The sequence below is a fragment of the Grampus griseus genome (assembly GCF_964374135.1).
Source record: "Grampus griseus genome assembly, chromosome: 4".
In the NCBI taxonomy this organism is placed as follows: domain Eukaryota; kingdom Metazoa; phylum Chordata; class Mammalia; order Artiodactyla; family Delphinidae; genus Grampus; species Grampus griseus.
This window is the reverse complement of record NC_138997.1, coordinates 99,492,581-99,520,402: the sequence shown is the minus strand read 5'-3', so window position 1 is coordinate 99,520,402 and position 27,822 is coordinate 99,492,581. Positions and strand designations below refer to the sequence as shown.

Below are 27,822 nucleotides of genomic sequence, written 5' to 3'. Positions count from 1 at the left end.
AAACCAACTATACTCCAATAAAAATTTTTAAAAAAAGAAATACTAAACATATATCTAATAACATTTAAAGCTTCGTTTCAGCAGTCTTTTTTAATTAACTTAGTTGTATTTGATACATGAATATTATTTTAATGTAAGGTAAAATGGTATCAATTACTAAAATATTTGCTATTAACTTTAATTCAGGAGGTCTTTTAGGATCTTGCCTTTTGTAGTAAACATCATTTATTACTGTAGTTTTGGTTTGGGAAGTGCTGATTATTCTTATAAAGAGAATGCTGGATAGGGAAGAGTTTACTGTACAGGAGAGTTTTGTAAGTTATGTTATGTCCTTGAGCTCTGCAGCCATAGATATCCCTGCTCTAACACCCTACCTTCCCAGTGGGTATGCCTGAATTTTATTTTCATAGCTAAGTAGCTTATTTCTTTTGTTTGACCAAGTCAGTGGATCGTTATAGGCTCTTAAATTTGAGGAGCAAATTTAAAGTGAAAAATGAAAATATAAACTGAAAAATGATATAAACTGCAGGTCTGAATTAGGAAAATTTTAACTAGGGTGATCTATCATGGTTATTATTATCTGTTTAACTTTACCTGCTTTGACCATTTATCTGTTCATTTGTCCTATTTTAAGGGTTATAAATCTATTACAGTATAATTACAGTATAGTATAATAAATGCTATGTTCAGGTAAGTATAGGGGTTTTATGGAGAGGGTGGTATTGGCTTCCCCAAAAGAAATGTTTCAGCTTGAGATTTGAATAAAAATAATATAAGCAAGTAGTTACAGGATCCTTTTTTTGTGGTATTCACAAGTATAAATTCATTTGATTCTCATTATGACCTAATGGAATTGGTACAATTATCCTTACTTTATAGAAGGCAAGTAACTTGCCTGAAGTTATACAGATAGTAAATGGTAGAGGCAGGATTCAAACCCAGGCAAGTGGCTTTGATTGTGCTTTTAATGCACTCTGTGTCATCTCTCCTCAGTGAGTTGTTAAGGGAATGTTATAGGCAGATGGAATGACGTGTGTGAAGGCCTAGAAGTTAAAGAGTGCCTGTTGTGTTTAAAAACTTCAGGTCCACATGACTAAAGAATTGAGGTGGAGAGATAAGAGATAAATCTGGGGGGAAGAAATTAAGGGCCAATTCATGTAAGGCCTTGTATAAACAATATTTTAAAAATTGTCCCTTACCCAAAGATCATGGTGAACCACTAAAGATGAGATTTATGTCTTATAAAGATCACTGTTACTCAGGAAATGAATTGCAGGCAGGCATACTAGTTTGAAGACTGTTAACAGTAATGTAGGATTGAGATGAGTGCAGTCTGAACAAGATAATGATGGTGGATATGGAAAGAAGTGATGGATTTGAGAAGTATTTAAGAATTAGTAACAAGGAGAAGAGTGAGTCAAGAATGTATCCTAGGTCTTTTGGTTTGGACAGCTGGGTAGATGGCAGTGAAATTTATGGAGGTAGCACAGGAGGAGGAATTTGGGTAATGATTGGTTAGTTCCCTTTTGGCCATTTTGAGTTTGGGAAGCCTGTGGACCATACAAGAGGAAATGTCTTATGGCAGTTTTATATATGAATCTGAAACTTAGAAAATAGTTGAACCAGCTTATAAATGCTAAGTTTTGTGACTGGATAAGGTTGTGCAGGGAGTGTGTATAGAGACAACATATCTTGGACAAAAAGCCTGGAGAAAGTAAACATTTAAGGGATGGGCAGAATATATTTTTACTAATGCTGAATATTTTGTGTTTCATTTTAGAATGATGCTGAAACACTACAGAAGTGTCTTATTTTGTGCTATGAACTGTTGAAACAGATGTGCACTTCAACAGGTATAGGTGCAACCATGAATGGCATCATTGAATCTTTGGTATGTTGGTGCACTTTGAGGCTTTATTTTAGCTCGCGCCTTCATCATTTTATAAGTAATATGTTCCTTGGGGTTCAAAAGAATGAAAAGACGATTTTAAACATCTGATAAATATAAATGGTAAAAAAGAAAAAGTAATACAGTGGCTGCTTCATATTGTGAGGATTAGATTAAGATAATGCATGTAAATGACCTGGTATATAAGTTATAATTATTCCTTTAGAAAATTTGAAAAAATTATTTTATGCTGGAAAGAGATGCAGAATATCTTCATTTTTTGAATAGTAAGAGGAAATACTGAGGTACATAAGGAATATTTAAGTACCAGAATCTTGCTGTGTAGAAAGACTGAGAAGAAGGTTACATTGTAAGCCCTGTGAAGGGAATTTGTTTATTATATATTTAAGGACTTTACTAAAGTAACCCTTCATAGGTAATCTCCATTTTACTGACCAGAGGGATATAAATACCACAAGCCTTTAGAACCACGTTGTCTGATAGAAATATAATGCAAACCACATGTAACTTTAAATTTTCTAGTAGCCACATTTAAAAATTAAAAAGAAATGTGAAATTAATTCTAATATACATTAATTTAAATATATTTTAATATATTTAACCCAGTATACCCCAAATATTATAATTTCATCATTTAATCAATATTTTATTGCGATATTTTACATTCTATTCTTCATACTAAGTCTTAAAGCACAATCTCAATCTGGACTAGTCATATTTCAAGTGTTCAGTAGCCACATGTGGTTAATGGCGACAGTATTAGACATGCAGCTTTAGAGTATTCTTTTTAATAGTGCTACTTATCCAAAGCAAATTTTGAATGTATCCAACCTCTTCCAGGATTCTCCCCAAATTGTTTTTACTTGGGATTAGTGAAAAACAGCCAATGAATGTGATCTAAAATCTAGTTCCTTGGATTGTCATGAGTTTCTAAATGTAGTAAAGAAAACCAATTATTGTTTATAACAGTCCAGAGCTGATTAAAACTAGATCTGTTAAACCGTTAGAATTTAGTTTTATTTTTAACAAAGCAGATGTCTAGTGAAAAGTGATACTGTTAAAGTTCTGCTTGTATACTTTATGTCTGGTTCTATTGCAAGAGAATGATAAATGATGGTATAATTAATTGCACAATTGAAGTAGTAAATATGAAGACTTACATATATATGTGGGGAAACACTATTGAGGGAAGAAAGAACACAAAATTGAATGGTCATAATGATTTTAAGTATATAAAAACAATCTTTCTAAAGATTGAAAGAGACTATAGAGGGATGTAAGTGAGTAAGGTATTTAAATATAGGAGCTATAATATTTTAATGAAATTACTGTGCTTTAAATAAAAATCATATATTAAGTGAACAAATATTTATTGAACATCTATACACCCAGTGCTGGGGATAGAGTGCACATGGTGTACAGAACACATATAGACTGCCCTTTTTGGATCTTCCGGTCAAGTGAGGGGGGCATCAATCAAATAAACAAGTGAAAGCTTATGCCATTGATAGTTGCTATGAAGAAGAGCTTTATGGTCATATGTGAATTTATGATAATGAGATTTCATCTGTTTATGGAAGGTGACCTTGAGGTGATGTTTGAGTTAGACGTTAACTATGTGACAAAGAGGGAAGAATGATCTAGACCTACTCTCTTCAGTATGGTAGCCACCAGCCACATGTGGATATTAAAAACCTGTGGCTATTAAATCTAGTCCAAATATATATATATATTTATACATATTTATAAATGTAAAACTACATTGGGTTTCAAACACTTAGTACAGACAACAGAGATTATCTCAATTTTTTATAAACATGAAAAAAGCCACAGCTAAAAAACAAATCTCAATTTTTTAACATTGATTACATGTTGTATTGATAATATTTTGTCTATATTGAGTAAAATAAAATGTATTAAACTTAGTTTCATCTTTTTCTTTTCACTTTAATGTGGCTACTAAAAAAATTTTAAATGACATACTTGGCTTGCATTATATTTCTAGTGGACAGCACTGAATGGGAGGCGTTGAAATCAGCTCAATTGAATAAACAGAGAGCAAGAGATAGCATGGTATAAGGTGATACTGGGAAAGACTACAGAATGAGGTGTATCAAATATTATGTTAAGGGGTTTTATCTTTTCTATGAGCATTGGGAAGCCATTGAGTCAGTTTCGGCAGGTGGAGGGAAGGTATCTCATGATCAGACTATATTTTGCTCTGACTGTATTCTTCTGTTTTACTGATTTAATATTTACCTTTTTTTAAACCAAAAGTTGACTTTTTTGGGTTAATAGACTACATGGAAATGGAGTAGGTCTGCAAAATCATACAGAAATTTGCATTTTTTAAAATATACTATTGTAAATTTCTTATCCTAGTCAAAATTATTTTAATTTCTAATTCATTTTAGATTCTTCCTGGAATAATAAGTGTTCATCCTACAGTAAGAAATCTGGCTGTTTTGTGCTTGGGATGCTGTGGACTACAGAATCAGGACTTTGCAAGTAAACACTTTGTATTACTATTGCAGGTAGGATTTATCTTGTGATTAAAATCTTAATTATACTTCTTGAGATAAATACTCAATCTGTGGTGATTTTGCTAGTGTTATTAAGTTTAATTGATTCCAGGGCTTGTTGATGATGATGATTATGGATGACTTTTAAGGGCTCAGTTTTTATGTTTTGATTTTTTTGTTATTAAAACTTTTTTGTAGAAGAAAGATGAAATGTCAATTATTTAAGGTATTTAAAAAATTAATCATATAGCAAATATTTATTGAGTGTATATTATATGCCCAGCATTATTATAGACTTTAGAAAACAATAATATAGGTAATGAAAAACATAAAAGTTGCTGTCCTAATGGAGCTTACATTTTAGAAGAGGAAATACACAATGAAAAATAAACAATATGTAGTATGTCAGATGGAAAAAAATAAAGCAGAGAAGGGGAATGAGGACTGGAAATAGGGAAAAGGAGCAGTTTGGTTTAGAAAGACCTCACTAATAAGTCAAAATTTGGGCTGTTACCAGAGGGAAGTGAGAATGAACTTTGTAGATCTGGGTAAGAGGTTACCAAAGAGAGGAAAGAGCAGGGGAAGGGGTCCATCAGTAGGACTCTGCTTCACATATTAAAGGAGCGGGAGCTCATATGGCTAGGCCAGATTGAGCAAAGAGGAGAATAGTAGGAGAAATGATTTGCAGGCAGCTGGTCATCCATGTCTTCTAGGGATTTCTAGTCTGTAAAGATGTAGCCTTCACAGTGAATGAGATGGGAAAGAATTGGTAGTTTTTATTTTCTTTTTTTTAAAAAAATTTATCTATTTATTTGGTTGTGTCGGGTCTTAGTAGCGGCATGTGGGATCTTTTGTTGTGGCATGGGCTCTTCATTGCAGCATGCAGCCTTCTCTCTAGTTGTGGTGTGCGGGCGTTGGAGCACACGGGCTCTCTAATTGTGGCCTGAGGGCTCTAGAACACAAGGGCTTAGTTGCCCCGCGGCATGTGGGATCTTAGTTCCCCAACCAGGGATCAAACCTGCATCCCCTGCATTGGAAGGTGGATTCTTAACCACTTGACCACCAGGGAAGTCCCAGAATTGGAAGATTTTGAGTAGGGGATTTTTATGCTGTGACTGGATATAGTGTTGGTTAGACCATGGGTTGGTTGGCAAACCTTTTTTCTAAAGGTCTAGAGAGTAAATATTGTAGACTTTGCAGGCCATATGGTCTGTCTCAACTGCTGCTTTGCTGTGGTAGTATGAAAACATCCATAGATGATACATAATTGAATAAGCGTAGTTGTAGATCAGTAAAACTTGTATTTATGGACACTGATACTTAAATTTCTTATAATTTTAGCATATAATGAGATATTATTTTTTAACCATTGAAAAATGTACAATTATTCCTAACTTGGAGGCTGTATAAAAACAGGCAACAAACTGGCCCATGAGTCATAGTTTGCAGATCCCTTATAGTAACTATAGGGATACAGTATGGAAGGAAGGATACTCATAAGGAAGCTATTGCAATAATCCAGGAAAGAGGTGATGATGACCTGGACCAGTGTTGTGATTATTGGGGTCATGAGAAGTGATGGTAATTTAAGTTTGAAGACAATGTCTATAGAATTTGCTGATAAATTTGATGTGGCGTGTGAGAGAAAGAAGTGGAAGAAAACAGGATTTTGGCCAGAATAACTGGAAAGATGGAATTGCCCTTTCCTGTGATGGGGAAAACAGAATAACAGGTTTTACGGCAGATAGGTGAGGTAAGGAGTTCAGTTTGGGACATGGTAAGTTTGAAGTTTGAGGTACAAGTGGATATATTGAATAGGCATTTTTAAGTGGGTTTGGAGATAGGAGAGAGGCCCAGGCTGGGGAGAGGAATCTGGAAGTCTTTATTCTATAATAGTATCCAATGCCTAGAAACTGGATGTTACCTGACAAATGAGTATAGTTGGAGAGGAGATCTCAACTTTATAGTTCCCTAAGCCTCAGGTAACATTTAAGGTAAGAGAGATGAAAAGGAACCAGTAAAGACCAAGGTGAAGTAGATAGTTAGGGGAGAGTGTGATGTCCTAGAAGGCAAGTGAAGATGGTATTTTAGAGAGGCCAGGGTGACCTGACTGTCTAATGCTGGTGACAGGTTAATAAGGATTCATTGTTGACCATTTTTGGCAAGTAAGGAAGTGTTTGGTGACTTTCATGTGCCTTAGTTTATGCACAGGGCAAAGCCTGTTGGAGTGGTCCAAAGAGAATTATGGGAGAGGAATTGGAGACAGCCAGTGTATACTACTCTTTCAAGATTTTATTTTGTTAGGAGTAATGGAGAAATGGAGTGGTAGCAAGAGAGGATATGGGGTAAAAAGAGTTTTTGGTTTGGTTTGAATTATTTTAGGATGGAGAAAATTACAGCCTGTTTGAATCCTAATGAGAATGACCCATTTGAAAGGAAAAAAACAATATAGGGAAGAGAGGGCAGTTGCTAGAGTGCTACTGAGTAGACAAGAGGGGATTAAGTCTAGTGTATCAGTAGAATGCATTTGACTTTTTAACTCCTTTGGACATGTTTTTAACATTTTTGGGCCTAGTTTTATTTGGAAAATATACTTCCCTCCACCTCCCCCTGTAAAAAGACAGTGTGATTCATGTAGCCTCTTGGTGTTGTCAAACGTAATGGGATAAAAAAGCTGCAAGGAATTTTAGTGCAAATTGCTTGCCAACAGGTGAATGGGAGTGCTTTGCATGTTCAACATGAAAATAACACATGACAACATGGATTATCATTTTTATGAAGATTATATTAAAAGACTCAACCAATAGTTGAATTTTCCCCCAACATAAAATCCTTATCTTGAAGCATCCTTTAATGTTGCATATGACATTGCCAAGAAAAAGAAAACATACAATTAGGGAGAAATTGGGGAAGTCATGTGTTCTGGAAATGGTCAAACTGTTTGTGACTTGTATCAAAGGAAGAAAATTAAACCATACTTTTGTCAAAAGGCAGTCCTCAGAAATTTCATTTTGTTGTAATTTCCTTTTTTGGAGTACTTGACATCTAATCAGTTCATTTAATGTGCAAGGATTAAATTCCTGACAGTGCTTTGTTTATATTTATCATCCCATGCTTGTTATCAGAGAAAAATTTCTATTATTGTGAGATCCTTTTGGAAACTTAGAATGTCAAGTATTATCTTTAAAATGGTGTACAGTTTCTTTTCAAAGAAACTGGAAGAAAAATCTTGGTACTTTGTCCAGATAAATCATTTATAGTGCTTGGCCATACATCTGGTTTTGCTCCAGGATGAATGAATGAATCTCCCTGTGTTATACAAAGTCATTACTATTTATATCAGCAGGTACTGGCATGAGTGATTCTGGTAGTAATTCTAAAGGGAGTCTTGTTTACTATTTTGAAATCTATTGGCTTTATAGGTGCCCAGGAAATAAAATACTACATTTTCAAAGAGGTTTTGCTAAGAAATTAAACCAGTAAGTTCTCTATTTCAATTTCCTGGTTTTCTAGAGGATGGGTCATTAAATGCTAGATTGACCCCTGGTCATTACTTTTTATTTAAGTGGAAGAAAAATCTTACTAGAAAATTTGATAGTGAAGGGTTCATTTATGTCTAGCTTATTAAGTATAGCGCTTTTTACTCTACAAATGAGGTAAAATGTTCATTAAGATACCCTATATACCATTATGAGTACTTCTGAAAAATTGTATTGAGAAGTTGTTGTTTTCAAGTAGAGGAGATTAGAGTTAGACAACTATATAAAATTTCTAGTACTGCAGCAAAAGAAATACCATAGAACTCTTTCCAAAGACACATAAATTCACTTGACTTTTAAAGATGAAATGTGGATTTTGATCCTTTTAATTTTTGCTGACATAACATCAATAATAAGTGTTTTGGTCATTTCAGACAGAAGAAATTAATATGAATTTAATGCTTACAAGTGTCCTGGAGCATTAGGAAGCTATTTAATACTAACTCATACCCCATTTGACGGAGCTATAGGAGCCTTGATACTGTTTGCTCCTATATAATTTTCTGTAGTGAAAAAGAATTGTCAAAATCAAGTTCATGTGAAAAATAAATGAATGTTTCTTATCAAGACCATTCCATAATTTTACCTTAATTTCAAATCAAAACAGTTAATAGCAGCCTTGTCATAGAATTAAAATTTTTAAAAATGAAAGTTTAGGGGCTTTCCTGGTGGCACAGTGGTTGAGAGTCCGCCTGCCAATGCAGGGGACACGGGTTTGTGCCCTGGTCTGGGAAGATCCCACATGCCGCGAAGCGGTTAGGCCTGTGAGCCATGGCCGCTGAGCCTGCGCGTCCGGAGCCTGTGCTCCACAACGGGAGAGGCCACAACAGTGAGAGGCCCGCGTACCACAAAAAAAAAAAAAAAAAAATGTGAATGATACCAGATACAAATGCAGTAAAATAAATTGTTTGTGGAATTTTGCCTATATTTTGACTGTTATTTTGAGGTGGGCTCTTATTAGGTCCTCAAAGGGGTTCGCAATCAAAAGAATTTAACCACTGAGTAGATTCAATTATTTATCTTTATAAAGGTATTTTCAGAGCTATCATTGGAAGATTTTAGATTAAGGGAAAAGAGCAGTATTTTGGGGGAGTAAGAAATCAGTTTTTTTTTTAATCAAGTTTTAGTAATAGAAATTGACTTAAGAAATATATCCACACTTGTTAGAAAGGCAGGAGAGGGAAATTATTTCATTTAGAAATCTTAAATAAATATCCAATATTGAGAGCTATTGCTAGCCAGTGAGGGACTGAGAAGGACAAGGAAAACCAAGATGCTGTTGAGAGTAGCATGTTTAGAATTTGTAGTGAATAGTCATGACAGTACATTCTTATAAATAAGCATTTGGCTTTGGCAGATTTGCAAGTCTTGCCATAAGAAAGTATGTAATAGATGTGTCTTGAAATTTCCTTCAAAGTTTTGTAATTTTGAGCCATTTTTCTCGATTCATTCATTTGACCAACTTGTGGGTGATTTTTCTTCATTCTGTGGGCTAAGCTGTATAGCCAAGTAGCTTATCAGTGACCAAAATTTAAGTGTATTAAAAAATATAGTAAATCTTTTCATAGTAGAAATATTCAGCTCTATTTTTTTCATGGCTTTGAAATTTGGTATGTAAGAATTTGGTTTTCTTAAGTCAGGATAGATTCATACAAGCTGCTGGGTTTTATGGATTCAGGATAGGCTCATAGAAACTGCTGGGTTTTATGGTTCACTTACTTTTATAAAGAAGTCCAGTTCAATGAAAACTGAATTCACTATTAATGAAATCTGAATTTATTGAGCTAATAAGAAAAATTTCTTTAATGAAACTTGATAACCTAGAAGAGTATTGATGTTCCAATGAATGCTTTTCATTGGTTAGAATGTAATGTTTTTATCTTGATAGATGGCCCCAAACAATTGCAATATATTGAACAGTTTTTCTAGATCTTAAAAAAATAATAAAATCATAGTTAAACATATACTTTTTTGTATATAAAAGGAACAAATAATATAATTCAGCTTGACTTCAGGGATTTTTTTTGACTGAAGACAGAATTTTTCTGAAGGAAATATAAAATGTCATGGTATAAATAAAAAAAATAACTAAAATAAACTTTTAAGTTTTAAAAAATATTTATATAGACTTGACACTGTTGTTGCAGTTCTATTAATAATAAGATATATATTAATTTTATGTAGCATAAACAATAAAAATATACCTAATTTGCTTTTGGTGGGGCATGTTTCGATTTAGGTTTTGCAAATTGATGATGTGACAATAAAAATAAGTGCTTTAAAGGCAATCTTTGACCAACTGATGGCATTTGGATTTCAACCATTTAAAACGAAAAAAATCAAAGCTATTCAAAGTGAAGGTGCAGAAGTAAACAGTAATGAAGAGCAAGAGTCAAAAGAATCTGAAGAAGAGGCTGATACAGCCAAGAATGTTCTAAAACTACTTTCTGATTTTTTAGATAGCGAGGTAAGAAATAATCATAGCCCTATTATTGTGAAAGGTAATTGTCAGCATATATATGTTTATCCTCTTTGTAGTTTTTAGGCTGAAGTTTAAACTTGGCTAACATTTTTTTTAAATTTGCCTTTTGAATATTATAATTAAATCCTACTTTTACTTCTAATATATCTAATTTCTCACTATCAAATTACATTGTGTAGAGAATTGAAGTGTAAACAAAAATGAAATGACTGTTGGGGGGGGTTATTTTTTCATCTTTTTTCTCTGTCTTTGTGATCTGTGACTTACAAGTTTCCCCCCCAAGGGTCTTAAGAAATAATTTAAAATAATCTTACATTGGGTGGGTAGAAGTTCTAAGATATGATATGGGATTAGATCTCTTTCCTTAGGGTACTCATGAACTACATTTTTATAGCATATGTAAACATTTAAATTATAAAATTTTTATATTTTTTTGTTGAGGTGAAATTGACATTACATTAACAGTTTTAGAGTGAACAATTCATTGACATTTAGTACATTAAAAATATAGTGTAACCACTGCCTCTGATTTTTAAAACATTTTCATTATCCCAAAAGGAAACTACCCATTAAGCAGTTGCTCCCTATTTCCCCTACCACCAGCCCCTAACAACTACCAATTTGCATTTTGTCTCTATGGATGTAACTCTTCTGGATATTTCCTATAAATGGAATCAGAAAATATGTGGCTTTGTGTCTGCTTTCTTTCACTTAGCTTGTTTTCAAGACTGTTGTGGCTTATATCACAAGCCTTCTTATGGCAGAGTAATATTCCATTTTATGTATATACCAGAATTTGTTTAGCCATTCATCCATTGAAAGATATTTGGGCTGTTTCCACCTTTTGGCTATTGTGAATAGTGCTGCTATGAAGATGTATTTGTCTGAGTAGCTATTTTCAATTCTTTGGGGTATATTTCTAGAAGTGGGGTTACTAGGTCATATATTAATCCTTTTTTGTTGTTTTTAGGATTTTACCCCTGATCCCTATCCCAACTAGTTAATTAATACATCCTCACATATTTATCTTTTTTTTTTTTTTTTTGAGTGAGAACATTTAAGTTCTCTCAGCAAATTTCAGTAATACAGTAGTGTTATCAGCTAGTCACCATGTTTTACATTTGGTGTCTAGAACTTATTCTTTTTTTTCTTTTCTTTTTTTTTTTTTTTTAGGTATAATAGAACTGATAGTATACCCTTTTCCATATTTCACCCACCCACCAGTCTGTGGCAACCATTTTTTCTACTCTGTTTCTATGAGTTTGACTTTTAAAAAGATTCTGCATATGTCATATCATGCAGTATTTGTCTGTCTTTGTCAGGCTGTTTCACTTAGCATAATGTTCTCAGGGTCTACCCCTGTTGTTGCAAATGGCAGGATTTCCTTCCTTTTATGGCTGAATAATATTGCACTATATATCTCACATCTTCTTTATTCATTCATTGATTGATACGTGGGTTGTTTCCATATCTTAGCTCTTGTAAATAATGCTGCAATGAACATGGGCATGCAGATATCTCTTTGAGATTCTATTTTCATTTCCTTTGGATATATACACCCAAATTGGATTGTGTTTTTAATTTTTTGAGGAACTTCATTCTGCCTTCCAAAATGACTGTACCAGTTTACATTCCCACCAACACTGCACTAAGGTTCCCTTTTCTCCACATCCTTACCAACACTTCTCGTGTCTTTTTGATAAAGCCATTCTAACAGTGTGAGGTGATATCTCATTGTAGTATTGATTTGCGTTTCCCTGATGATTAGTGATATTGAGCAGCTTTTCATGTATCTGTCAGCCATTTGTATGTCTTCTTTGGAAAAATGTTTATCAATTCCTCTGACCATTTTTTAATCAAATTATTTGCTTTTTGCTATTGTGTTATATGAATTCTTTATATATAATTTTGGATATTAATCCCTTATCAGATATATAATTTGCAAATATTTTCTCCCATTCCATAGGTTGCTTTTTCATTTTGTTGATAGTTTCCTTTGCTGTGCAGAAGGTTTTCAGTTTGATATAGTCCCATGTGTTTATTTTTGCTTTTGTTACCTATGTTAAGGAGCTGACTATCCTGTTTTTTGTAGGTGTTTCATGATTTCATGTGGTAATTTCTTTAACTTTTTGAGGACTTGCCAAACTGTTTTCCATAGCAGCTGAACCATTTTACATTCCCACCAACAAAGAACAGGGTTCCATCCTTATCAACACTTGTTATTTTAAAATAATTTTGTTTTATTAATAAGAAAAAATTGTTAGTAAAAATTTTAGCCATCTTGTTTTGAATTGCCTTTCCCTAATAACTAATGATGAGTATCTACATGTGCTTTTTGGCTATTTGTATACCTTGTTTGGAGAAATATGTATTCAAATCCTTTGCTCATTTTTAAATTGGGATGTCCTTCTGAATTCTTTATATATTCTGGGTAGTAGATCCTTATCAGATAACTGATATGCAGATATTTTCTCCTATAGGTTGTCTTTTCAGTTTGTTAATAATGTCCTTAGATTTTTAAAAAGTTTTAAATTTTGATGAAGACTAATTTATCTTTCCTTTTGCTGCTTGTGCTTTTGGTGTTATATCTAAGAATACATTGCCAAATCAAAAGTCATGAAAATTTATCTCTGTTTTCTTCTAAAAGTTTTACTCCTTTAGCTTTTAATTTAGGTGGATTGGTGCATTTTCAGCTAATATTTGTACATGGTGTGAGGTAGAGGTCCAACTTCATTGGTTTGCCTGTGGACATCCAGTTGTCTGAGCACCGTTAGTTGAAGAGACTATTCTTTTCCTATTGAATTGTTTTAGCACCATTGTGGAGGGTGAGAGAATCAGTTGATCATAGGAATATGGGTTTATTTCTAGACTCTCAATTCTTTTCCATTGTTTGTGTCCACCCTTGTGCCATTACCTGACTGTTTTGATTCATGTAACTTCATAGTAAGTTTTGAAATCAGGAAGTTGAGTTTTCCAACTTCGGTTCTTTATTTTCAGTATTGTCTTGGCTATTTGGGGTATCTTGCAGTTCCTTATGAATTTGAGGATTGGCTTTTCCATTTCTGGAAAAAAGTCTATTGGAATTTTGATAGGGATTGCATTGAATATGTAGATTGCATTGGGCAGTATTGCCATCTTAATGTTATGTTTTCCAATCCATGAACTAGAATATCTTTACATTTATTTAGGTCATTTTTAATTTCTTTCAGAAATGGTATATAGTTTTCAGGGTACATGTTTTTTACTTCCTTGATGAAATTTATTCCTATATATTTTATTTTGGTTGCTATTGTAAATGGAATTGTTTTCTTAATTTCCTTTTTTGGATTGTTCATTCTTGTTGTATAGAAACTCAACTGTTCTGTGTGTGGATTTGATTTCATATCCTGCAACTTGGCTGCATTCATTTGTTAGCTCTTGTACAATAGTTTCCGTGTGTGTGTGTGTGTATTCTTTGGGATTTTTTCTATAAGACCAAGTCATCTGTGAAGAGACAGTTTTAATTCTTCCTTTGCAATTTGAATGTCTTTTATTTGTTTTTCTTGCCTAATTTCTCTGGCTAGAACTTGCTGTACAATCTTGAATAGCAGTGGTAAAAACAGGCATCCTTGTCTTGTTTCTGATCTTAGGGGGAAAGTTTTCAGTCTTTAACCATTGAGTATGATGTAGAAGTTATCTTCTGTGTTTTTTTTTTCCAGTCATAAAAGCATGTTTAATTTTGTCAAATGGTTTTTCTACATCAATTGAAATGATTATGTGATTTTTTTTTTTTTTTTTTGCCGTACGCGGGCCTCTCACTGTTGTGGCCTCTCCCTGTTGTGGCCTCTCCCGTTGCGGAGCACAGGCTCCGGATGTGCAGGCTCAGCGGCCATGGCTCACAGGCCTAGCCGCTCCGTGGCATGTGGGATCTTCCCAGACCGGGGCACGAACCTGTGTCCCCTGTATTGGCAGGCGGACTCTCAACCACTGTGCCACCAGGGAAGCCCATGATTTTTTTTTTTAATTGCTATGGTACATTACATTGCTTGATTTTCTTATGTTGAACCACCCTTGCATTCCTTGGATAAATCCCACTTGGTTATGGTGTATAATCTTTTTAATATGTTGTTGGATTCCATTTGCTAGTAATTTATTAAAGATTTTTACATCTGTATTCATACGGGAAATTGGTCTGTAGTTTCCTTGTATTGGTCTTTGTCTGCCTTTGGCATCAGTGTAATACTGACCTCATAAACTGAGATAGGAGTTGTTTTCTCCTCTTCTATTGTTTTCGAAGACTTTGAGAAAGATTGGTGTCAAGTCTTCTTTAAATATTTGGTAGAATTTACTAGTGAACACATCTGGTCTTGGACTTTTCTTTTGGAGAGGTTTCTAATTTCCTTATTCAATCTGTTTATTGTTATAGGTCTGTTCAGATTTTCTGTTTCTTCTTGAGTCTATTTTTGTAATTTGTGTGTTTCTAGGAACTGGTTCATTTCATCTAGGTTGTTTAATTTGTTGGTATTCAGTTCTTATTATTCGTTTATAATCCTTTTTATTTCTGTAAGGTCAGTTGTAATGTTGCTGCTTTTATTTCTGATTTTAGTTGTTTGCATCGTCTTTTTTTCTTTGTTAGTCTAACTCAAGGTTTTTCAATTGTGTTCATCTTTTCAAAGAACCAACTTCTGGTTTCATTGATTCTCTCCGGCCCACCCCCGATTTTCTATCTCTTTTTTAGTTCTTTAAAGTGTAAAGTTATTGATTTGAGATTTTTTTTTTAAATGTAGGCATTTACTGCTATAAATTTCCCTCTGAACACTGTTTTCGATGCACACCATAAGTTTTTGTTTGTTGCATTTTCATTTTTATTCATCTAATTATTTTCTTTTTTTTTTTTTTGGCTGCTTTGGGTCTTTGTTATTGTGCTCAGGCTTTCTCTAGATGCAGCGAGCGGGGGCTACTCTTCGTTGTGGTACGCGGGCTTCTCATTGTGGTGTCTTCTCTTGTTGCAAGCTCGGGCTCTAGGCACGCATGCTTCAGTAGTTTTAGCTTGCAGGCTCAGTAGTTGTGGCTTATGGGCTCTAGAGTGCAGGCTCAGTAGTTGTGGCACACAGGCTTAGTTGCTCTGTGGCATGTGGGATCTTCCCAGACCAGGGCTCGAACCCATGTCCCCAGCATTGACAGGCGGATTCTTAACCATTGCACCACCAGGGAAGCCCCCATCTAATTATTTTCTAATTTCCATTTTGATGACTTCTTTGACCTTTGGTGTGTAAGAAGAGTGTATTGTTTAATTTACAGACTTGTGAATTTTACAGTTTTCGTCTCTTGTTGCTTTTCAGGTGTATTCCATTGTAGTTGGAGAAGATATTTTGTATAATGTCATTCTTTATGAATTTATTAAGACTTGTTTTGGGCCTAATATAGCCTCTGTTCTTGAGAATGTTCCATGTGCACCTGAAGAATGTGTAGTCTGCTATTTTGGGGTGGAGTGTTCTATATGTTTGGTAGTTCTAGTTCGTTTATGGTGGTGTTCAAGTCCTCTATTTCCTTATTGGTCTGTCTAGTTGTTCTATCTATTACAGAAAGTGGAGTATTGAAGTCTTCAGTTATTATTATAGAGCTGTCTATTTCTCCCTGCAATTCTGTCAGTGTATGTTCATATATTTTGGGGCTCTGTTGTTTGTTGTGTATATGTTTATAATTATCTCTTTGATGGATTGACCTTTTTTAAATCAATATTTAATGTCTTTTGTATATTGTAACAGTTTTTTACTTCACATTTGGACTGCAGAATAGTGGAAATAAGTCCTTTCTTATCAGTATTTTCTTTTTTCTTTATTGGAGTATAATTGTATCAGTATTTTCTTAAATTTTGAGTTATTAGCCAAGTGATAGACTGACTTCTCATTGGCAGTTGTCCAGTGCTGTGGGCTTGCTGACATTGCATAGATGGAAAACTGTTGCACATGAAAACTGTTTGACAGTAGATGAATGGTTTTTGTTTTTTTAAATAGTGCAGGTACTTTAATCTTCTTTTGGCTAAACTAGATTCTGTGGCTTTGATTTTATTTTTGTCATAAACACTAAAAAATCTTGACTTCCTTGACTGTCCTCTGGACCATAAATAATAGTTTTTCACATGCTTTAAAGACTTGCAGTCCTGTCCCAATTAAAATTCCCGTATTAGAAATTTTTTAAAAGACAGAGGGCATGCAGCCTTTGGAGTTGGAGACTTAAAGATTTGTGTTCTGGTAATGTCTGTGAATCTTCAATAAGGTATTTACTGTCTCTGTCCTGTTTCCTTATCTTTAAAATGGAAATAATGATGCCTATTCAGTGGGATAATTCTTTAATTTAGTCAACAAATATTTGAGAGCTATTTATGTGCCAGTCATTATATGCTCTTGAGAGTTCAATGCTGAGTGGAACAAAGTCTCTGCTCTCATGGTTGTTGTGAGCCCTAAATGAGTTTGTATGTGGAAAGCACATGCCAGTACCCTGGCACTTATTAATCTTATCAGCCTCTACATTTTTCTTCTTATTTTTGAGTTTTGAAAAATTTCTGAAATAGTTCTTGTATCTGCTCATTCCTCTGTTTTTCCTCCTGTCCCCTCTAGTTTAGACTTGTCTTTCATTCCCAGATTATGGCCTGTCTAGATAATTTTCCTGAAATCTCATTCAAATCTTATCTCCCTACCCTTTCAAAAATCTTCAACCATATTTCTTTACCTAATTTTCGAGGTCTCTCTAATCTGATCACTGAGCAAACTTACTTTCCATCAATAATAATAATCACTGACATTTGTTGAGGATTTACTGTGTAGATAGCACTCCTTAGAGCTTTACATGTATTATTTCTTTGTGTTTTTTGATAAGTAGTTTTATTATCCCTTTTTTTTTGTATATGGAAAAAGTGAGGCACAAAGAAGTTAAGTAATATGCACAGGATCAGATCATGCAGCTAGGAAGTGTCAGAGGCTTGAATTTAATTCAGGCTCAATAACCAATATTTTTAATTACTACTCTTATACCTGTACCTGCATTTGAATACCACTACATCTTTTCCATTTTCTTCTCTAGGTTTGTTTTGGTTTCTCTTTCTAGGAATGCCTTTTTCTACTTGTACACGTTCTATTCACATTTTACCTATTATTCACACACATTGCCACACCCACCTCTGGAGCTTTCATTTATAGGCACCTCTGATGGCAGAGACCATTACTGAAGGTTTTCTATATCTTAGCACCATGATAAGTGTTTAATACATATAGTTTTGATTTCTGGTTTCACAATATTATAAGATCTTTTGGTTTTTCTAAAGAGTTTAAAAGGAATTGAAGTTTTCATAGCTAGACTAATAATTTGTCACATAGCCTTAACCTAAAAGGAAAAAACAAAATCTTTTTATATGCCTTTAAAATAATTCATAATAACAGGAATGATTTTGGATAGTTTACATACAAATACTTATTTTGGGCTACAATGTAAGGCTTAAAAAGGAAATACAAATAAAAAATTTCTTTTAAATGAAAGTCATTTTTAATAGGTATCTGAACTCAGGACAGGAGCTGCAGAAGGACTAGCCAAGCTGATGTTCTCTGGGCTTTTGGTCAGCAGCAGGATTCTTTCTCGTCTTGTCTTGTTATGGTACAATCCTGTGACTGAAGAGGATGTTCGACTTCGACATTGCCTAGGCGTGTTCTTCCCAATGTTTGCTTATGCAAGCAGGTATTTAGTCATATCGATAAATCAAAATCTAACTTGAAGTTAAATTCAGGCTCCCTATGAGTCATATCTGTAGTATTTTGTTGTTAATGTTCTTTTTCTTCAGTGGTAAGTGAAGAACTTACTTAGATTCTATCTACCTGAATCATTTGGCTCTTTCCTAGATGAATATGTACTCTATCTTGGTGGGGTGCATTTAATATATAATGTTGTTGCTGCTTTTTAAAGAATCATGTTTTTTCTTTGCTAACATACCTCAAATTGTTTTTCAATAGGACTAACCAGGAATGTTTTGAAGAAGCCTTTCTTCCAACTCTACAAATACTGGCCAATGCCCCTGCATCTTCTCCTTTAGCTGAAATAGACATCACTAATGTTGCTGAGTTACTTGTAGATTTGACAAGACCAAGTGGATTAAATCCTCAGGCCAAGAATTCCCAAGATTATCAGGTAGGTGAGTATGTTAGCCTGTGGATGGTCTAGGGATGGTAACTAGCATGCTTTGGTAAAATAACCCCTCTCACAGATTCTTTGAAATAGTGAGAAGCTACATATAGATCTTGAGATTTCTAGTTTATATGGTAGCACATAACACAAAGCAAGAAAAAGAAAAAGATCTTTTGCAACTATGTGGGTGGACCTAGAGGGTATTATGCTTTGTGAAGTAAGTCAGAGAAAGACAAATACTCTGTTATCACTTACATGCAGACCCTAAAAAGTAAAACAAATGAATGAATATAACAAAACAGACACACAGTTATAGAGGACAAACTAGTGGTTACTAGTAGGGAAGGGGAGGGGAGAGGGACAAGATAGAGATAGGAGATTAAGAGACATAAACTACTATGTATAAAATAAACTACAAGGATTACTGTACAAGGATTACTGTACAGCACAGGGAAATGTAGCCATTTTTTTATAATAACTTGAAATGGAGTATAATCTATAAAAATATTGAATCACTCTCTTGTGCACCTGAAACTAATATAATATTGTAGATCAATTATAATTTTTTAAAAAATCTTTTGGGAAATGGGGAGATAATCATATAAAAATAGAAGTAATCAGTGCTAACATTTTTGCTACTGAAAAGAAGTTACCGAAAATTGATCATCCTTACTACCCCCTCCCCACCTAGTTCTGGCTGTTAATCATTCTGAATAATGACCTGTTATGTAGGACTCATTGAGTCCTCAGTTGTTGGCTTACCTGCTCTGTTTCTGATACAAGGAAGGAGAATTCAAAGATTGAAACTCACCTCAGGCTTAGTTTTGTTTTTAATTCAAAGAAGATATAGTAAGTGCATACTCTCCCACAAATTACATGTAGCTGGTTTTTAACCCTTTAATATCATTTGATCAAACATTCACCATATTGAAAATTAATGTGTTAATTATTTCAGATGCCAGCTGATTAAGTTGAAAATATTGGTCTTCTGTTTTGTTACTTAGTGACTGCATACTTCATTTGAGTTACTATGTTACATGTTATTGGAAAGAAGATTACAATGGATATTAAGGCAAAATATAGTAAGGGTCAGTGATATAGCTACTAAGTGCTTTAGCGCTTTAGAAGATGGCAGGTTTCATGTGGTATGGGTGATGAGTACAGCATTACTAGTTTTAAATCTCACTGAGTAAAATTCACTTAGACCTTGTTGGGATTTGGGGAGTGGTTTGGATAGAGAGAAAGACTTTTAGTAAAGGTGATTAAATGTAGCTGGTAGTACAAGTCATGTTGGGGAACTGTGGAAAAAATCTGTCAGCTAAGGATCCTGACAGGGATCCTTAGGGAAGAACATTAGGATAGGGAATTTGGAGTTGACTCTGTTTGCAGGGCGTATAATGAAAGGGTATAATGAAAGGGTTAATGGGATGACAGTTACTTATTAGGCAGATTAATTTGGTGGTCAGTTTCATTAGGTGAGGTGAATTGGTAAGAGGAATAGGGAGAGAATATTAATAAAGAGGGCAGTTAAAAGTTGATATAATTAGGAGATAAAAGCTTACAGAAAAAGAATAATATTAGTAGTAGTAGTAGAAAGTAGACAGAAAAAAGTAGTAGAAATTGACATAGAAAAAAAATTACGGGTAGAAAAGCCTAGAAGAACGAACTTTGTGTGAGGCAAGGGAGATGGAGGAATCCAAGATAACTCTGAGGTCCTAAGTGTGGGTGACAGAAGACTTCAAAGAAGCTGTTGACATTAGGGCGTACTCTCATGATCAGCATCTTGGAGGAGTGAGGGAAATAGATTGGGCAGAGGAAGAAGTTGAACTGTCATGCAGTCTTTTTTTTTTTTTTTGTGGTACACGGGCCTCTCACTGTTGTGGCCTCTCCTGTTGCGGAGCACAGGCTCCAGATGCGCAGGCTCAGTAGCCATGGCTCATGAATCTAGCCGCTCCGTGGCATGTGGGATCTTCCTGGACTGGGGCACGAACCCGTGTCCCCTGCATCGGCAGGCTGACTCTCAACCACTGCGCCACCAGGGAAGCCCTGTCATGCAGTCTTAAGGTCCCAGCTGATCTCACAGAAGTTCCAGAATTGGGATAGTTCTTTGCTTTGTCCAGAATTGAAACAAGGCTAGGCTGTTGTACCTGTACATCTGCCAGTTATTGAATGTGGACTAACCGTTGCGGGGAAGGTGTGACCTTAGGCAGAGCCCGTTGTCTTCAGCTTGGATCAGTTCTGCACCTGGGAACTTTTAGCCTCCATAACTCGTGGTAGCCTGGAGAATGAGTGGTCAGTAGTAAAGCAGATGGATCTGAGCCCTGTACCATGGCATCCACTCTACAAGAAGGGGGGAGCTCACATGGGGAGGACTATGATAATTTTGTTTTAGACATTTTGGATTATGTCAAGATAATTAGTTGGAAATGATAGATGTGTCAGACTGTATTGTAATCATACCATTTCAATTGACAAGGATTTTTCTCTTGATTTTCCAGGCCTTGACAGTTCATGACAATCTGGCTATAAAAATTTGCAATGAGATCCTAACATGTCCATATTCACCAGAAATTCGGGTCTATACGAAAGCCTTGAGTTCTTTAGAACTCACTAGCAGTCTTGCTAAAGATCTTCTGGTTCTGCTGAATGAGATTCTGGAGGTAAGTAGTTTCTAGTTACTCTTAATGTGTATAAATTTTTATCAAAGTAGAATTTACATGATTCTATTAATTTATGCATACATTAGTATGCTGTGACTTTGTTCATTGGAAGTAAATATTTCCTTCATAAATTTAATAGAATTTTTAGAATGTTGTATTATCAGTATATAGCGTTTTTGAAAGAAGATTAGAAAATGCTGCATTAAAAAAAGTTTTCTGTTACAGCAAGTAAAAGATAGAATGTGTGTGAGAGCTTTGGAGAAAATCAAGGTTCAGTTAGAAAAAGGAAATAAAGAACATGGTGACCAAGTTGTAGCGGCACAGGATGACAACACAACTACAGCTGTTTTTCAAAGTGAAGATGGTAATGACATACTAACCTGAGTATTTTTAAGATTCTGTCCTTTTCATCTTTACCGAGATACATTGTTTTCCTCCTCTAACATATATGTGATTGTATGTCAGAAATGGAAGAAAAGTTTTTCTAATTAAATCCCCTCAGGAAAGTGTATTACTGAGAAGTGTTCACTCACCATATAACCATGCATACTATGTTCCTAAGAGTTTTGTTTGCTTATTTTCCAGTGTTCACATTTTTTTGGAACACTTATTTATGATAAATTTTCAATAGCTGCTATTGGGACTGGTTGTCTTTGATTTGATCATTTAAAGTATTTCATGAGGCTACTTTTAATTTAGTTCATTAATAATTGTAGTATTTCCTTTAATAGAAAACAACAAAGAAGTATATATAACTCCTGTCAAGGATGTAAAAGCAACCCGAATGAAATCCACTCAGCAAAAGACCAACAGAGGTAATATATGGATTGACTAGCTTTTTTTAAAATAAATTTATTTATTTATTTAATTATTTAGTTTTGGTTGCATTAGATTCTTCGTTGCTGCACATGGGCTTTCTCCAGTTGCAGCGAGTGGGGGCTTCTCTTGTTGCGGAGCACGAGCTTGAGGCATGTGGGCTTCAGCAGTTGTGTGTGGGCTCAGTAGTTGCGGTGTGCAGGCTCTAGAGTGCAGGCTCAGTAGTTGTGGCGCCCGGGCTTAGTTGCTCTGCGGCATGTGGGATCTTCCCAGACCAGGGATTAAACCCGTGTTTCCTGCATTGGCAGGCGGATTCTTTTTTTTTTTTTTTCAATTTATTTATTTATTTTTGGCTACATTGGGTCTTCATTGCTGCGTGCAGGCTTTTCTCTAGTTGCGTCGAGTGGGGGCTACTTTTCGTTGCGGTGTGCGGGGTTCTCATTGTGGTGTCTTCTCGTTGTGGAGCATGGGCTGTAGGCGCGCGAGCTTCAGTAGTTGTGGCTTGCAGGCTCTAGAGCGCAGGCTCAGTAGTTGTGGCACACGGGCTTAGTTGCTCCATGGCATGTGGGATATTCCTGGACCAGGGCTTGAACCCATGTTGCCCACATTGGTGGGTGGATTCTTAACCCCTGCGCCACCAGGGAAGTCCCCTGGATTGACTAACCTTATAATAAAACTTTTCAGTTTTGTTATCCAGTGAAATACTTTGTTTCCTTAGATAGGTATAAAGATCTTTCATTGTCTTCAGTATCCTTAACTTTCTTTTTGATTTGTTTTAGCTGATATTAGGTTTTGCTTTGTGTCTAAAAGACATCAGTGTTGCTTCAAGTGCTTTTGATTGAAAGAAATATGATGCAAAAGATCATACTGCAAAGGACTATTTGGGTTAAATTAAGATTTTTATTATCAAATGATGAACAATGATTTTATATTTATATTATCAGTTGTTTGTGGTCTGTCCTTTATATGATTAAGCATTTTTGTCCCTTTTATCCTCCTAGTATATTTCTGGGCTTCTGTTTTCCGTTTTATTTCATATTTTCCCAACATAAATTTATTTTCAAAGGGATATCCAACAATAGGGGATTTGCTGGAATAAAGTAAATGTTGACTATTAGGGGATCACTTAGAAAAAAAAATGTGAAATTCAAGGTCTTTTTAATCTTTTATTATTTTCTTATTACAAAAGCAATGCATGCTTATTACAGAAGAATCAGAAAACACATCCAAGCAAACTAATCAAAAGAATGCTAATAATTCCACCTATGAACCAACCATTATTTTAATCCTTGAAAAATATTTTTTGAGGCCCTTTTCTGTGTAGACTTAATTTTTTTCTAAATGGAAAAAAGTAATATTGTTTTGTAGCCAATCAGTTATTTAAATGCTAATTGCTGGCTAACTGTTTCACATTAGTCCCATATTGTTGGATGTTTTCTTGGGTATAACTGCATTAGAAGTTTACAAGCAAATATGTACAGTTGGAAGAAAACAGAAAGAAAAAGTCTCACTTGAATAAGTAGGGTATATAAATTTCAACCAAATGATCATACTGAATAATCTGCTTTTGATCAGATTGCTTTTAATCAAGTATAAGAACTACACCTCTTTTTTTTTTTTAATAGCTCAAACTTCATTTATATATGCTGTTTTATTATCATAAATGAGCATCACAGGCCACTTCACTGCTTAACCTTGTGAATTTCTAGCTAGAATTTTTGTAACCCCCCAGCATATAAAGGGCTTTAATTTTTATACTGAAATGTTTTAGAACACACATTTGAATTGACCATGTATATGTTCGAATATTTTATAATAAACTATACCTTACTGATTAAAGTTCTATTTATTTAGGATCTGTTTCATGGGCTTAATCTCTCTTTTTAACCTTAATTTTCATTAGGTTCTCCATATACCTTGTGCTATGAGGTACTTTCTTTATATAACATTTTTCACATGCTTCTTTCCCTCAAATAAATTTAACAAAATTTGCCACCTATAACTCAATTTCCATCTTTTCCCTTGCCTATTATAAGAGAAATTACAAAAGAAATTAGTAAAATTTTGATCTTGCTGGGGTTCCTTTTCTCCATGGTGTTGATCATTTGTATCAAGGTGGCTGGGAACTAGGAGGAAAGGGTGTTGAAGAGGGAAAAATAAAGGATTTGGGTAGCCCAGAAAACAGGTTAAAAATGAGCAATTGATAATAGATTTTGATAATGATTTATATACTGTCTTTAAGGACGGAGAAAAGTGATAGCTTCAGCTAGAATGAACAGGAGACGTCAGACTGTTGAGGCTGAGGCTGACTCTGAAAGGTATGCCATGCACATCTGCAATATGTAAAGAGGTTTATCGTCATTTAAAAAAAAATGTCTAGAAGTAAAAAAAAAAAAAAATTGTAGTTTGTTTATACTGTGATTATTTAATAAGATAATCCGTGAAAATTTACAGCTTTTTAGATTATGTATCTAAGAGCATTCGACTTCCTCTGGCTTGTGTGCTTTTCCTGTTCGTTGACATGGCTTTTAGTACTAGGTAGTTATCTTTATGTTCTTTCAAATTGTATTTCCATGTATTCCTCTAATTGTAAGATCATGTATGTATGACTTCTCTGAACTTGAATTTGCAAACTATTGAGATTCAGATTTTCTACATTTATAATGATAGAATAATTCTGCCTATAATTTGGATGATATTAGTTATATAGTTTATTTTTGGTTTCTGCCAATAAGCCATTGTTGGAAGCTGTTTATAGCTGTCTTGCATTCATTCATTCATAGGTAAAATGTATATATTTTCAGTTTATAACTTTAGATCAAGTTTTAATTAAAGTATCTTTTGGGGAAACTTGCTGTTTACAGTGTTTTAAGAATGTATTGCCTAAATAAATAGAACTTATTTTTTCACTACTTGAGTTTCCAAAAAAACTCTTGGGCAGTTGTTATGGTTCCTGTTTAATTACAAGCTTCATTATAGAAGTTTGGGTTTTTGTTTTTTGCTTTTTTCTGTATAATACCAGGTTCCATGTAGATATAAAAAAAAATTAGTTAGGTTTTCCATGGTTCACTTTGCTGGATAGCCAATCGGTGTTTTTTGGTTTTGAGATTTTAGTTTTAAGCTTAATGGAATCAGGATATCAATCACACACGGATAGAATGACAGAAACAAAGTTTTATTTATAAATAAACTGGTTTTAAAGCTTGTATTTAAATTGGTGTATTTCAACATCTGTTTAGTGATCATGAAGTTCCAGAGCCAGAATCAGAAATGAAGATGAGACTACCAAGACGAGCAAAGACGGCAGCACTAGAAAAAAGTAAACTTAACCTTGCATAATTTCTCAGTGAAGATAAAAATTAGGAGAAGATATGATGGAGGTGGAGTCCTTTGAAAAATGTCCTTTAAAATTATATTCATTTCTTTGCTTTAATAAAGTTACCCTTGTATGAAAATTAGAAGAAGTCTGATTCTTGTAGAACTTCCTGCTGTGTGATTCCACATTACTTTAGCCTGTATTGAAGCAGTGAGACAGCGTCCATCAGTGTGCTCCACAGACCATCTCCATCAGTCATGGATTTAATCAGAATCTAAGGTGGGCCCAGGAACCTGCTTTTTAACAGCCTTCCCAGGTGATGCTTATGAGTTCTCACATTTAAAATCATGGCATTATAGACAACTTTTAAATGTGACTAGCTGGTAACTTGCATTTGAAAAGTTTGACTTAGATGTGGCAGATCCAACATAGATAAAAACACCTCAGAACACATTTTAAAAACGACATCTTAAGGGCAAATGAAGTACCACAAACTGGCTAGAGAGGAGCTTACTTCCAGGAAAGACTAGTATAATGAACCAAAGTCCCCAGCATCCAAGTTCAACAGTTATCATTTTGATAATTTTGTGATTCTTACACTTAAAAATATTTTGATAATGCTACATGCATGAGTAATTTTTTTCATAGAATGTTTGCATATAAGAGCCCAAGTTTGCTTATGTTGCGATGGTTCCTGGGTTAGGGAAATGTTCACATATACATATTAATCATGGAGTTCTCTATGTTTTTGGCATAACAAAATATCTATTGTGGGTAATAGAAAATACTAGTAGGAAAAGAATGTGACAGGAAGTCCACTATATACTAATGTGTGAATGAGCACTATTTCTTCACTGTAAATTTATTTTCTGAATTGGCACTGGCCTGACTTAAGAAACTTAAAACTGTGTCAAATCAGTCCTCTTTCCTTCTGTAACTCCCAACCAAACACCTTTTACTCCTCTGATAATCATCTCTATTATTCAGAACAGAAATACCCTAACATTGGATCTAATACATTGGTTTTAATAATAATTGTGCTTTTTTAGGTTTATTTACCAGAGGCCATTTAAGGTGATGTTCTAAGATGGAGCTAAAGTAAGAATGCTGTGCTTTTTTGAGCCAAATTGCTACATTACATATGTATATGTGCTTTATAAAACTTAGAAATATAAAAGGAGTCTGAAGGTTACAAAGAATGCTTATTAAGAAAAAGGAAAAGGCAGATATGGTGGTGATATAAAACAATGAAAAATAGATGATTGTTTCTCATTCTGTTGGCTCTGTGTCTTTTCCTGTGCTTCAAATTCCTTACGTAAGCCTTTTTGTTAAATCCCTGTCTTTTTAAAAATAATTTGGGGGTTGGGGTAGGCTGGGAGAAATAAGGACTTAGAAGGTACACAAAATGTGCCATAAGTAAAAGTCTTTAGAAACACACTAAACTAAATCCCATTTACCCCACAGCCAGGCAATCCAAAGGGAAGGAGCCATGTGCTTACATACTTTACATGGACCACCATACCAAAGCTTTCCTTCTCAGCCATGGGAAAAATTAAGCATCAGACTTTGAGTATTCTTACTATTCAAGTTTTGGACACAATCACACAAGCCAATCACAAAAGCTATGCTTTTGTACTACTAAAGAGGTAAGGAATATTATCCTCATTTTAAGACATCCCTTTACACTTTAAAATAAATGGCTAAAATACAGTAAAATCAATGGATGTAAATCCATTTACCATTTTTCATTCAAAATGGATAACTTAAAAAAACCAAACAGTATTCTTATCTGCAAGAGGCACAGATTTGCTGAAGAGTCAACATGCAATTGTGCCATTGCTCTTAAAACCCAGACTTCATAGGTTTAAAAGTACAGAGAAATAACTGATCAGTTCAAATTCTCCTTATGAATGGAAACATGCTACTTGATGATAAACTATGATCAATTTTTCTATACATATATAACTTTGAAAGAGATATACTTCTAAGAGATACCTTTGCCTTTTACCAATTTGCTTCGAGGTAGTTGGTATCCACCTGTTATACAACTGTTCATGGGTCAGGTAATCACAAATCTTTACAATACTAGCCTTCTAAATCTCACAATGCATTATATATTAAGACATTGTGCACGGAAATAAAACTGGGGACAATTATATATTTAAACTTAGGGAGTAAAAAATTCACAAAATACCATTAAAAAGAGAAACTTCAAAAATCCATTTGTACTGCAAAATTCCACAATGGTCTGGTGTAAAACATGTAAAAAGACATACAAAGAATATAATCAAAATGATTAATGCTAATGATTTAATATATAGACAAATCACAAGACTAGAAATATTTCAAAATCAATCGATAAATGCTTATCAGCAGGAAGAATGTTGACGTACAAAATAAGGATAGTGCAAGAAGAACTGCAAT

General features: G+C 34.4%; 1 protein-coding gene across 1 annotated transcript in view; it reads left to right on the top strand.

The window, feature by feature from the left end:
* The window catches only part of NCAPG (non-SMC condensin I complex subunit G), a 46,723-nt gene extending 20,645 nt beyond the window's left edge, over positions 1-26,078 (top strand). Inside the window, exons 12-21 of the mRNA XM_082653377.1 lie at positions 1,781-1,891; positions 4,324-4,443; positions 10,210-10,437; positions 17,981-18,162; positions 18,435-18,609; positions 21,105-21,266; positions 21,492-21,630; positions 21,998-22,081; positions 24,325-24,400; positions 25,322-26,078. Of these exons, the coding sequence (XP_082509503.1) occupies positions 1,781-1,891; positions 4,324-4,443; positions 10,210-10,437; positions 17,981-18,162; positions 18,435-18,609; positions 21,105-21,266; positions 21,492-21,630; positions 21,998-22,081; positions 24,325-24,400; positions 25,322-25,421 (1,377 nt within the window). The 3' untranslated portion in view covers positions 25,422-26,078. The remainder of the gene's footprint in view (positions 1-1,780; positions 1,892-4,323; positions 4,444-10,209; positions 10,438-17,980; positions 18,163-18,434; positions 18,610-21,104; positions 21,267-21,491; positions 21,631-21,997; positions 22,082-24,324; positions 24,401-25,321) is intronic.
* Positions 26,079-27,822: the final 1,744 nt, after the last annotated feature.